The sequence below is a fragment of the Tachysurus fulvidraco genome, chromosome 3 (genome assembly GCF_022655615.1).
Source record: "Tachysurus fulvidraco isolate hzauxx_2018 chromosome 3, HZAU_PFXX_2.0, whole genome shotgun sequence".
Classification (NCBI taxonomy): domain Eukaryota; kingdom Metazoa; phylum Chordata; class Actinopteri; order Siluriformes; family Bagridae; genus Tachysurus; species Tachysurus fulvidraco.
The window spans coordinates 11261166-11274606 of NC_062520.1; the positions used below are offsets into that span (position 1 = coordinate 11261166).

At 39.9% G+C, this 13441-nt stretch overlaps 1 protein-coding gene across 17 annotated transcripts in view; it reads right to left on the bottom strand.

The window, feature by feature from the left end:
• Positions 1 to 13441, bottom strand: part of LOC113644346 (receptor-type tyrosine-protein phosphatase mu-like) — a 197991-nt gene that overhangs the window by 41772 nt on the left and 142778 nt on the right. For 5 of the 17 annotated variants that reach the window (XM_047811072.1, XM_027149077.2, XM_027149073.2 and 2 more), the window contains exons 14-16: positions 13010 to 13084; positions 7809 to 7944; positions 6096 to 6125 (exon numbers count right to left, since the gene is read on the bottom strand). In XM_047811072.1, coding sequence (XP_047667028.1) covers positions 6096 to 6125; positions 7809 to 7944; positions 13010 to 13084 — 241 coding nt within the window. The remainder of the gene's footprint in view (positions 1 to 6095; positions 6126 to 7808; positions 7945 to 13009; positions 13085 to 13441) is intronic. The other 12 variants (XM_027149074.2, XM_047811074.1, XM_047811077.1 and 9 more) reach the window with 3 other exon arrangements.

Sequence of the window (13441 nt, forward strand, 5' to 3'; positions counted from 1 at the left end):
TCTCTTCTTTGCCTTTTGAAATGTGTTTTCTTTATGAGCCTGGATCACAGATGGATGATGGAAGCATAACATAATTTTCTTTAATCAGAAGTATATCAATAGAGGATTATCATTGTGTAATATGACATGGAGAACACGTTATCGTCTCCACAGCCAAAACTGTATTCGTTATCAGCTCATCCAGTGTGGCAAGTAATTGCCTTAAAATACTGATGAAAACACAAAATAAAAACCCAGCTTAAATCTGGATCTGCTGCTGCTTTGAAAGGTCAATGATATCTGATGCACAAATTATTTCCGATCATAATGTATTTAGCTTCACAATGTCTGATATGTCAATGGTTTTATTGGTAATATGTGATATCAAGTCTTTACTGAATTAACTCAAAGTTTAAAGAACTTTGCTTAACCGTAAGTAATCATAATATAAATAAATAAGATGTAGAAATTAAGTAATAAATAAGTTAAGAATTTTTATTACACAAGGCATAAACACTATGTTTTAATTTTTTCAGCAAAGTCAAATCAAGAATCATTTAAACCATACATAGCTGACAAAGTACACAGTGAAAGGACACATAGAACCATGGTCCTGGAGAAACGTTGTCTCATTTCACTATGTACTGTGTAGATATCTGTACAACATTTAAAGATTCCTGAGATGAATCCTGGGTAATCGTGATAAGGAAAAAAAGCGATTTTGTCCGTAATAAAGACTGACAAACAAATTTTCAATTATAATTCGCCTGTTTAGACGAGCAGGAAAACTCCGACTGCATTATGATTCAGATGTGCATCTCATGCATGAAGGATCAAACAGGAAGGGGAACCTTAAGACATTACATGTTGACAGCTTAATTACACTGTTACAGGTGATGCACACCGTCTTCTTTCAAAACATCTGCTGCTCATCGTCAGACACTTGTAAGACCTTACATCAACAATCTGTCACAGCAAAGCCTTATCAGCACCACTGAGGCTTTACAGAAACGTGCAAAACATGCATACATAAATAAATAAAAACAGCCGGCACATACCGACATCATGTAAAAGCCTGAATAATTCTGATTAAAGGAAATGCCTATTGCAAAATCATACCTCAACAATTTGTGTGTTATCAAGTATCACCTTAATCTATGAAAAAAGACACCAAAACCTGATCCTAAGCCAAAAGATAAAACAAAATCTAATACACCCTTAGGAAAGAATATAGTTATTATTTTGGACCTGTTTCGGAACTGTTCTATGCTGATAAGAGACCGCTGCCAGGTGCTTGGTCTAGATCATAAATCATCTTTCACTGACCCACACACAGACCTGATCACACTGCATTGCCATTTCTCTGTGTGTCCTCCTTTCTATTACTTCCTGCATGTCTGTCTGGTCTGCCCAGGGTCTCAATAATCCTAACTGTATACATGTAATAGCTGCTCTCATGCCAATTAACGTTCGGTTAAGACTTTTGCAACATTTTCATTCATTTGATCTCGAACTAGACATGTGTTTACAGTGTGTTCTCTCGTGCCCTCTGAAGCTCATCTCGAAGCTCTCAGTGCATACGGGGCTGGATTCATGCGCCAGCCGGCCTTGTAGCATAACAGAGAGGGTATCTCTGGAGTGTAATGAAACTTGATAATTGCAAGCTCCATGCTCTCAGATGTAGAACTGCTTCATGTAGCTCCTACATTTGATTCACAAAAGAAAAAACAAAAAAACCCCATTTTGTTTATTACTGTATGTATGACTACTTTACTGAATGATTACTGATCATACAACTAATCTATATCAGTGTCTCAAACAAAGATGTTAATTTAGCACTTTTGGAAAAAGTGTCTTTCGATACTGAAAAGTCTTCAGAATTTTTTTTCCTGGACTGTTCTTCCTGCCCTGTTTATCCTTGAACTTTTGTTGTTTGTGTGACATCAATCCGCATCTGGTGAGGCACGCTGCTCCGCTTCCGGTAACCCGTGGAGGATGCCACCTCACTTCTTGCTGGCAGACGATGTCACCAGCCCGTTTTGTTTTGTTTGTTTTTTCTGTGTCCTGCGACATTGCCCCGCACCTGTTCTGGTGGGGAACGTCGCTTCATTTCCTGGTTTTCTGTGGAGGATGCTGTCTCACTTCCTGTCCGCGGGGGGTGTTGCAGGCCCGTATTTTGCCCCATGAATATTTTTGTTCATTTTTTGCTCAGTGAAAGAGGATCTTTCCCGCCCGCCCTTCCTTCCTGGATTTCGAAAAGTGGGTTTGGCCGCGGCTTGTTGGGGGTTGTGCTCGGCCCTTCTGCTTGGCTGTGGACATCGCTCGGCCCTCTCTGGCAACGCCACCGTGTGCCTTGCTCCCCCCACATGCCTCGCCATGTGCCTTGCTCCCCCCACCTGCCTCGCTGTATGCCTAGCTCCCCCCACCTGCCTCGCCATGTACCTTGCTCCCCCCCACCTGCCTCATTGTGTGCCTTGCTCCCCCATTTGCCTGCGATGTGCCTTGGTCCCCCCTCCTGCCTCGCCGTGTGCCTCGCTCCACCCTCCTGGATCTCACCGGGATATGGTTTGATATGGGATTAACATGTCGTGAGCCGCGCCTCGAGGGGGTGTACTGTCAGGATCCCACCCGGACTTTTGGCCATGTGCGTATGTTTATGTTCTGTGTTCACGTGTCTGCCCCGCCCTTGTCTCTTCCTCCCCGCCTCTGCACATCTGTAGCTGATGTGTTAATTGTCTGTGTATTTAACCGTGCCATGTTGCCTATTCGTGGCGCGAAATCCTTGTCATTTGTTGTCTCTAGTCACGTCTTGTGTCATGTCTGGTTTTGTCTGTGACCATGTTTTGTGTGTTTTATTTATTAAACCCGTTTATTTTTACGCTATTCTGCATTTGGGTCTGTTTTTATCCATGCACTGCTGACAGTTAAAAAAATATATAATTATACTCCTCATAAAAAATTTACATTCTTGCAAGCAAACCAGTTTCATGACATTTAAACAACACAGCAATGGTACCTATTTATAAGGTAGAAGATCCTAAACAGGCAAAACATTGTAAAGTTTAAAATTTCTGAGGCAGTTTTTCCCTTTTTCTTGTACTCTACCGTAACCTGTCGGTCATTCACATAAATACCGTCGCAAAGTATTACTATTAAAGTGCTGTTTATCTAAAGCTTTTTTTGTTAAAAGGGCACCACTGTTAGCTACAAGGCCACTCAGAGGCTTCTTATTTGGTACATTCTCACTATGTTTTTTTTAAACCTATTTCTGTTTTTGCAGACGTTTAGCAAATTCAGCGACTGGCCCCCTGCTAGTGGAATTTTTTGCCAAGGTTCTGTGCTTGTGAAGAACTGGATCATTTGTGTAAAAAAATGTAGCAGAGACAACCTTTGCCATTAATCTATCAATAGGTTGGAACATGGGTCTCTTATTTTCTCTCAGTAATTTTCTTTCTGAAAGGCTGCTGTCCATAAAGAGCTTCAATGACCTTTTGATCCCAAGGCAAGAAAAAGAAAAGCTGCCTAATGCAAATGTTTGCAAGTGCCATTGGTTGGGTTCTATATTATGGTATTTTTCTATATCATGACCATTGGTTGGGTTCTACATTACGCTTATTTATCTTTAAAATGAACTCACATCACATAGCTTTGAGAATATCTTTAAAGTTTTGTAATATGTCTATTCCCACCTGAGGTCTATAAGGGAGTGTGACTGCTATGTGTAAATCCCTAGGTGTGCTCATATCTGCCAATTAACACTAGAAAATTAACTCCTGAGTCATGTTATGGTGTCTGCTGCTCAGCCAGGCCCACGGAATAAATTACTGTATGCTGGCAACTCATTTGCAAAGTGTTACTGAGTTGGCTTATCATATCCTCTTGCTGTTAGAAAAGGTCAGTGGGATGAACTGCTAAACTTGATTGAGGGTTACTTGGCAACGAACAAGGCACCTGGACAAAAGGTGACTCTTGATGGCTCCCCGAACTATCAGGCTTGCGGTAAGAGGGTGCAAATTGCCTCGACGTCCCTCTACACTTCCTCTACCTGCTGCTCCTCTTCAGCACTCAGACGCTGTCAAATGAGACAAATGCACATCCCCTTGTTGCAATTAATTTGATTCTTGTTCTGCGTGAGCTCTCGGTGCAGGATTTAATTAAGGCTCACGCATGCCGGGGCTCACTCTGTCGCAGGCCTGAGTTAAATGGACCTGTCTCCCTGCCTTTCCTGTTAAGCACTAGCGAGTGATGGAGGGAGAGAGGGAGATCCTGCCAGAGGCTGCCCCTCACAGGCTTTATGAATGCCACATCTGTGGCAGCATCTATCTGAGAGAGTGATGGAGAATGCAGTGATACCACACTATTTCACAGAAATGCAAAGCATGCTTTACTTTAGACAATTTGCAATTGTCTTTTAAAAGTCCAAAAAGTTCAAGAAAAAAAAAGAAAAGTTAACATCTGCCATACATGCCGTAAATGTACATTTTTATTTACCCTCCTACTTTTTATATCTACTGTATAATAAATTTGAGACCAAACTGATCTCTGAAAAGAAAATATATTATGATTGTACAATAGAAAATCTCCACATCAAATCAAGCCTGTCGAATCAAATCAAGCCTGTTTAAAAGTGTTAGAACATTTTAAAATAGTTTTGTGTGTGTGTGTGTGTGTGTGTGTGTGTAGAAGGTAAATTGTAGAAACAAGCATACATGATCTAAACCCAGCATTATCAAACACACACAACTATATGATGTTGCTAAATGCATGGACAGGTTTGCTTTAAAATGATAGGAAATAAAGGAATAAATAAATCTAACATGCTTTTCTATTTTTCTAATATTTCTCTGTTGCTATGAAGAGACCCTGCTTGGATAAGGAGCCTGTACCAACATGTAGTAACATTAAAGCATGGCCACAATTCTAAATATAGTGATGTCTAGAAATGGAAAAAAGAAAAGAAAAGAAACCTGTTCTTTCCATCAAGGAATTAGCTACAGGCCCTGTAGACATTCTGCAGAGTCTTATTTAAAATACTAGCTCAGGGAACGGTGACAGCTAGCAATCTGGCGAACGCTGTAGCCAAGACAAAATCCTTTTAAAAGACTGCTTAGTACAAAAGAGAAACTCTTCTGAACTGTTCGAAGGATTAAAGCATGACTAAGAAAGAAAGCTTGATGTTGTGATAGAATCTAATTATGACTGGAAAATAAACCTGAGCAGAATCAAATGCGAAGAGTCTTGATGTTAATTTGTTAAAAGCACAAGACTGTATTGCTCTCTCCTCCCTCTGCAGCTTGCCTCACTCTGGGCCTAGACAGGGACGTCTGGCTCTTTCAGTCTTAATGACCGCAAACTAATAACAGAGAAAACGCAGCTTTTTAAAGCATAAAGCAAAAGAAGGATTTGCATGCTTTCAGCAACGCCATGCACAAACCAAAGGAAAAGCATGGAGAGAAGAAAACCAACTGAAGCTGTGAGATGAGATTTGGTTAAATTAGAATTAAGAGTAATGAATAATGAGGTGAGACGGGATGTAGAATAGGGTTAGTTCAACAAGAAGACACAACCATGGCTAGTTTTGTGTCTGTATGATGTTTGTGAGATGACAGAGGCTTCAGGTTAGTCATCATTCCACTGCACTGAGGTCTGAGCAGCACACAGCTTTCCCTTTGTCTGCAACTTATAGCAAGGGGAAAACTAGCAGCTCAAAATTCATTAAGGAAAAAAAAATGCAACTTTCAAGGGATCAGTAAAATAACAAAATCACCCTTCAAACTGAAGCAGTGCGGAACCATATCATCTCATGATAAATAAACGTAATATTGCAGAAGGTTTTCAATTACGATTTTTTAAATTGCACCACAGTTTAATGTGGATATAATTACAATATATAACACTTATATGGCACAAAAGATTAAAATATCAGATCGGACCCTGAACGATAAGACATCTTCAGACAAAATGTGTTATTTCGGTGCCAAACAGCAAGAACACTAGAAAGCTTGTGCTTCAGTTTGAAAGGAGGAAGGAAGCCACTGGGTTTCATGCATGGAATATCAAACGGTGTGGTGGAGAGAAAGCATGGCAACTAAGCGTTTCACAAAGTGGTTACTTACAGGTAATAAGTGTAGGAGTGATAGGTTCTTCTGCCGAGTGGGGTGGTGGAAGGATTAAAGCAGTGGTGGAGAAGGGAGAATGTAAATGGAAGGAAAGAAAAAGTAAAAAGATTAATGTCTGAAGAATCGAAAATGAACAAAACCTGATATGGTGACACAAGTGAGGAGCTACTCGAGTGGCTGTAAGGGCAAGGGTTTGTGAGTCCTGCCTCTGACTGACTGAAAGGGGAGAGGAAGGGTTCGGGGAAAGGCTCTTACTGCCAAATAAACTTCTTCAGGTCTTAAGTATGTACCACAAGAGAGAGGTAGGTGAAGGGAACTCTGGGAAGCTGTTACTCAAGCGAAATTGCTGCTGTCACATTAGATAGCAGAGATGGAAAGATCAAGAAAGACAGAGTTACAGGTAAAGCTGTTAGGATAGAGTTTGATTTCCCAAAAGGGTCCAAGCATAAACATTATCCGTAACACTGTATGGCCTTGGAGACTCTGTCTAGCAGTTAAAATCATTTTAACAATAGGATGCTTTTGGGAAAACGGGCCCCATTTTTATTGGGTATAGCCTGACAGACAGACAAGCAGGAAGAAAGTTTTCAATACGGCTATTTACTTCATATTATATACACTGCTGGCTTTATCGCTATATAGCTAAATGCTGTGAAAGTGACTAACACATATTCCAAGGCTAATCGGATAACTATAAAGTACAGTTTATTATGTGTCTGTCTTAATCATGAAGTTATTCCGTTCCCCATCAAATCACAATTTTTATAACCTGACATGTCAAACTCATTACACTAAAAACTAAACTACCATTTCAAATAATCGATTGGATGTAATTGTCTGCCTTTCTTTGTCAGCAAAATGAAGGCATGCCTCTTTAAATATCTGACCATTCTGAAACTAGCCAGCAGAATCAATAGAGATGAATATCCTTATTCAGATGAGGTAATGACTCGGATTAAAAACATATTTTCTCGGTCTCGTCCTTTCTTTCAAATGACATCCTGACTATTCAACGTCACTAGCTTACTTGCACAGTGTCTGCGTTAGTGGCGCTTTGCTCTAGAAAGACGTTGGGCTATTTGCAGAGTTTTTCATCCTGTTTATTTATTTATTTATTTATTTATTTATTTATTTATTTATTATTTTGCAGAACTCAAAGGGCTTTGCACTCCAGCTGAGGACGATAGCGAATGTAAACCTCCCTGAAGCAACATGCCCTAGGCTTCTCTTTGGGGAAAATAAAGCTTTCATCAGTTTTTCCCTCTTATCTTTCTTTGCTTTTTCTCTACTGCATGCGATAAACTTCAGAAATGTTTTCCTGTTCCCTCCTTCAGGGTCATTAATACATGTTCATTTGTTTGAGTAAAGCATAGAGGAAAAATATGAATATTTCATCATGTGTCATATACTGGTGCCACCACCAGTTTAATGGCGGTTATCAGAGCAATCAAATCAATTATTCTGTCTTCAGCTGAGGGCGTGTTTGAGAGTCGAGAGAAAAACAGCGCAGTTTCACTAGAGTTCACTTTCATGTGATGAAGTTCACACAATCACTTTTCATGTCTATCTGCTACAGTACCATTACAACAGGCTCGGCTAATTGATCGAATCCGGTATTTTAAAATCTGGATCGGAGTACATTACACAGCTAGCACCACAGCACATGTGCATTAATGAGAGAATACAAAGCAAGGCATCTATCTATCTTACCTTTTTTTCATGACCAGCACTACACCAAGGAAGATGATGACAAAGAGAAGGATGCCTGCGATGACCCCAGCAATCTTCACTGTGTGGTCTGTCGGTTTTCCTGGTTCCACTGCATCAGGTTTCCTGGTTGCGGCCCCTGAAAACCGAATTCAAGTTTTTAGTCTCTGCGTCATCGTTTATAAGATGATGAGAAATGTCTTATTTTCATAAATAAGCATTCAGGCATCAAGCATTTCACAGATTAGTGGGATATATTAGGAATTGTCAGGAGAGGTTAGTTTTAACTCTCATGTGGTTAGAAGCTCAGATATTAAGCTCATGGGACAAAGACAGGCCATGTTCAATAGCAGTGGGTTACTTCCTACATCTTTAGTAAATTGCTTTATCAAGCCTGGTTTAATATAAATTACTAACTGCTTTATATTTTTAGGAAATAGCAAATAGTAAATCTCATAGGTGTGTGCATGCAAATATAAATACAGGAGTGTTCAGAGATGGTCAAACTTTTTATTTTCTTTCTGTCTGTTTACTTATACATTCAACCTCCTGGGTCTTTCTGAAAAGGTAGCAAATAATTAATGGCATCTGGCTTTTTGTTCATCTCAATTACACTAAAAAGAAAGTTCAATGCGTTGGCTTGTTCACCATAATCCACGCCATCCAGATCTTTTGCTTGTAAACCATAAACAAGGACAGGATAACCATTAAAACAATTCAAGAAACACATTTCATCCTACTTCCCAGAAAGATACACTGTACATATAAAGAGTGTCTCATCAGATATGCACCACTTGCTGCTTAGGGCACAGAATGATTATTCTAATAGAATTTTTAATGTGACCCTCAGATTACTTTTTTCTTCAAGGCCTAATCCGCTGCTCATCATCACCGACTGTGGAAACGTCACTCAACCTTTGGTGGTCCTGCATAGTTATTACGCTCTTTATCGCTCTCTATCCTTCTTTCCTTTTCCGCTCTCCTTTTCTCTACCACCTGAGAGGAAGAGATAAACCCATTAACCATGCTTCTCCAATTCTATTGTTTTTATCTCTCCATTTTTTTCTCTCCATGTCTACAATTATAGCCTCTCTGTCGCCTTTGGATATTCAAATCTGGGTCACGTATAGTGAGTGGCAAAGTAAAAGAAGCGAAAACAAGCCAATGAAATGCAGGGTGAATAAAGAAGTGAGAGAACAACTCCTTCTGGAAATATATGTTCCCTGAGCAGGCAGTGATGGCTGATCACACCATGGGCACAGGAGTTTAATATCTGTTCACGTTAGATAACCAGCATCTCTTAGCACCTAGGCTTTGCATCAGTGTGGACGAACAGAGAGAGAAATTGAGAAGCACACACATACACAGTATACACAGTGAATCCTCATGTAAGAGAAAGAACTGAGGGTGATGAGAGGGAAGCCTTCACCTGTGTACTGTAAAATGTGATGGCATGTCAGTTATGAACCGGGTGAAAAATCCATTTCCAGCACCACAAATGAGTAGGGGATGAAAAATAGTTAGGACACGCCGTTCAATTCTGCCCTGGCTGCAAAACTATTCCTGCTGCCAGCTTAACTTTTTTCAATCAGTGTGAAACGACATCCATCACTCCAGCCTGAGCGGTGTGGTTACCATAGTGGCACTGAGCGAGGTCTAATTTTGGTGAGAATTTCAGCTTTACTGCCGGTGATGACAGGGGTGAGACCATGAGGACTGCAGAGCTGCTTGTACCTTCTGCTTTACTGCTTACAGATAACCATTTTACATAACATATGAATGTTTGAGGATGATTGGAGATATAATTCTGAAATATTAGTTAACAATTCATGAATTAAATTATTATGGACTCTTGGAGTATTCTGATTATTAACATTATGGGATGAGGACACAGGCTTTCAGACCACAATGACGTGCATTTTGGCAAAGCGTTACTCATGACTACAGTGCTTGAACTTCAGCAGAAAGAAATGACAAGAAACTATTAGGTCTTCTTTTCTTTTTTCTTTTATATCAATTTTGACTTAGATGGAAAAAGCATTGGTCAAGCAGTACAGCTATTGTGCCCTCATCACAGAACATTAAACTGTATTATAATTGAAGCTTCCTTATTTAGAAATATTAGCTAAGCTAGCCAGCTATCTAACCACTGCACTAATGTTAAACTAAGTAAGTTAGCTTAGCTAATTTTAGCTTTTCGGCAGTACTGTTCGACATTAGTATCCAGACAACTTTTCTGGAAAGCTAGTTCATGCTTGTATAAGTAATACAATATCTGACAGAACATAACTCTAGTGAGCTAATTTAAATAATAAACCCTCAGGTAATAATAGTACTGGTCAGCTAGCCACACTGTAATACATAAGAGCCTGATTAAGTTATGTGAATTTATTTCTTCTCTTTAACTCCAATTGTCATGACAACTTTTGGATTCTGACCTCAAGTGTGTAGTTTACAAAAATTAAAGTTACAAAAATTCAAATCTTGACTACTTGTGAGTTGAACAAAAGGTTATCTTCATGTTGAGTTTTCTCATGTTTTTAAGTGTTTTTCATATTCAGTAACCGCTGTAACCTGGTCAGGGCCACAGAGGATTCATAGTCTAAAAACGCCCAGAAACACAGAGAGTGACGTGAGATTACATACTAGATGAGATGCCCGGTCACTGCAGGGCATAAGAAACATTCAATGGCGTCCTTATTTTCAGCAAGGAGCAATTTGGAATCAGTGGGAGGAAAACAGAGAACTCAAGAAATCCCCATATGAAAACGTAACATTTCTCTGTACCATCAAACAGAAATAACTATTGTCAAATAATACCTGGCCTTATAATTGTATATTAATAAACATTTCTTTAATTTCACTTGAACTAAAAAAACAAAACAGAAAAGTAAAGTGAAGTAAAACTAGGAGTAAGTAGTAAGGATATGCTTTTCAACCTCAAAGTTGCTGTATGCATAGTGTGCATCTGATAAATGGCAGAATGTCCTTTGCATGCATTGCACTAATTTTTTGCTGTACTTTATCAGGATATACGTTGTATGAGCATTAACATTTCCTGCTATTATCCACACATCCGTGCTATTATGGCTCAGTGTCTGATTCAGGCCTGGTTGGACAAGAGTATACTGTAAAGCAGGCTTTGAAATCCAACACAAGATAAACGTGGCTGAGGAGTCCCTAATAAGGCTTCTATATCATCTATATCTGATGAACATGAAAATATATCAGACCTCAAGCACTCCGATTTGTGCTGCCTTTCTTTCATTTCCTACTTTCTTTTAAGTTTCTTGGCTGTATGTAATTAGCAGTAATTCATAGAGCAACCCACTCGGGGAAGATATACAGTCAGAGTAGAGAGTAGTGCCTGTCTGGCTGCTGCAGAGGTGCTGAAGCTCATGTGTACATGCCAGAGGGACGTGTGGCCTCTGAGAGCACTGAGTGGGAGGGAAGCTCTTTAGACAGCCTGCAGCCATAACTGCTGCTCCTTCAGCACACTGTAAACAAACTCCTCACTTCTAATGGCAAAAGGTGAATGACATGGAAACACACACAAACACACACAAACTCAACTTAGGGTTCGGACTTAGCAAGAGATGCATTTTACTTTTGAATACTAAATAAGATTCCTCTGTGGAGTTGAAGTATTGCTATCAGCCAGAAGATTAAAACCTCCTGCCCAGTATTGTGTCTCCAGAATCCAGGTGCCATGTCTTCCCCAGATAAGTGAAATATATGCACACAAGTGTCCACATGATGTAAAAGAAATCGTTCCATGGTCCAGGCCTGATGCTTACGCCCAGTGATGGTGCTTTCAGTTATGGACATGAGCCAGCATGGGCACTCTAAAGGTGTCTGCAGCTACGAGGTCCTGTATGCAGGAAGCTGCAGTGAACTGTGTGTCCAGCACCATTCTATCATAACCAGCATTAACTTTTCAGTAACCTTTTAAATTGATTTCAGCTAACTACAGTAACTTTATAGTGGTATTGGACCAGAGTGCTAGCCTTCACCACCCACACAAATCAGTGAGCCTTGGGCACCCATGACCCTGTCCTGGTTTGCCAGTTGTCCTTCCTTGGACCACTTTTGGTAGGTAACTTCTTCATACTTGGAACATAAAAGACATAAGACCTGCTGTTTTGGAGATGATCTGACCCAATTTCTCACTTACACCTTCCAAAACATCAACTCTGAGAACTGACTATTCACCTGCTGCCTAATATATCCCACCCCCTGACAGGTGCTACTGTGACACAATAATCAATGTTATTATCACAATAATTACAATATGCCACTGAAACACAATACTCAATGTTATTCACTTCTCCTATCAGTGGTGTTTAATGTTATGATATCTCCTAATAATTTGGCTCCAACACCCTCCCAAATTTGATCCAGACATGGCAAGTATCCAAGCACAAAAACAAAACAAAACAAAAAGTCAAACTTGCACAGTAACATGCTTTATAGTCTAAAAAGTTAGCAATTCTTGAAGAACCCACCCCCTCACCAACCACCCCAACAAACACCCCAGAAAGTTTCCATCTCACACGTTCCTGCTGAGGCTGGTAAATATTTAAATGTAATGTTCTGACAGCAGGTTGAATACAAGAGCCTCACCCCACAAAGCGATGAGATTCACACGGCCTTGTAGTGCTGTATTGATTCCCTCTTTCCAACCCCGCTTGGAAATCCTATTCTAATGCTGAATAAAAATGAGCCGGTGGCTCTTTTTTTGGCCTGAAAATGGTATTAAGTGTGCCTAAAGAAACACCAAGGCTAATCCAATACGTTCTGACCTTCTCCATTAGATGAATATTAAATAAACATTGAAGCCTGAACCTGGGTGTTCTGCAAGCACAGAATATTTCAGACAATGGAGACTGGCTAAAAAACACAAAGACTCAACTGCATGTAGCAAACTAAAGACAAAGCTAAATTTACAAAGCCTAGCAGCACAAAGATGACTTTAAAATAGTAGAGTGATGTTTACGATGAACGTCCTTTTGAATTTTAGGAAACTGTATACAGTTTTAGAGCACATCATGCTGGAAGAGTGCATTTAATCGAAAACAAAATTTCAACATTCAAATAGGGAAAACACTTCCTGTCTCACACAAACACACACACATTTATTCATTTGTGGTTTAGTGACACACACATTAAGAGCTGAGAAGAGGCTGGACAGAGGAAGGTCTGACCTGTTAGCTGGCTGTCGCCTGCAGCCGGTGCGATGCGTACGTACGGCGTGGTGAGCTGGGTCACAATAATGGCGGCTAAAAGGAGAGTTCCAGGCAAACATGCACACAGGAGAGAGATACAGAGAGAAAGAAGGGTAGGCTGAAGCCGGAGGTTGGCCAAATATATTCTTTAGTCACAGTGGCAGACAGAAAGACAGACAAGCCTACTGTTATTCAACACATTTAAGAGGTATCAGTTTATTCATCTTGCTAGCTGTGTGATGCTAGACTTGTTTCACATATTATACCACAGTGTTGTTGAATTCCCAATTCTGATTGGTCAAAAGGTTTTGATTCATCGTCTGTAATTTCAATAACAGCTCTGACAATAATGCCGGATGAAGAATTTATAATAATGCGCTGGCTCCAACGTATTAACGTTTCCATAGTAAC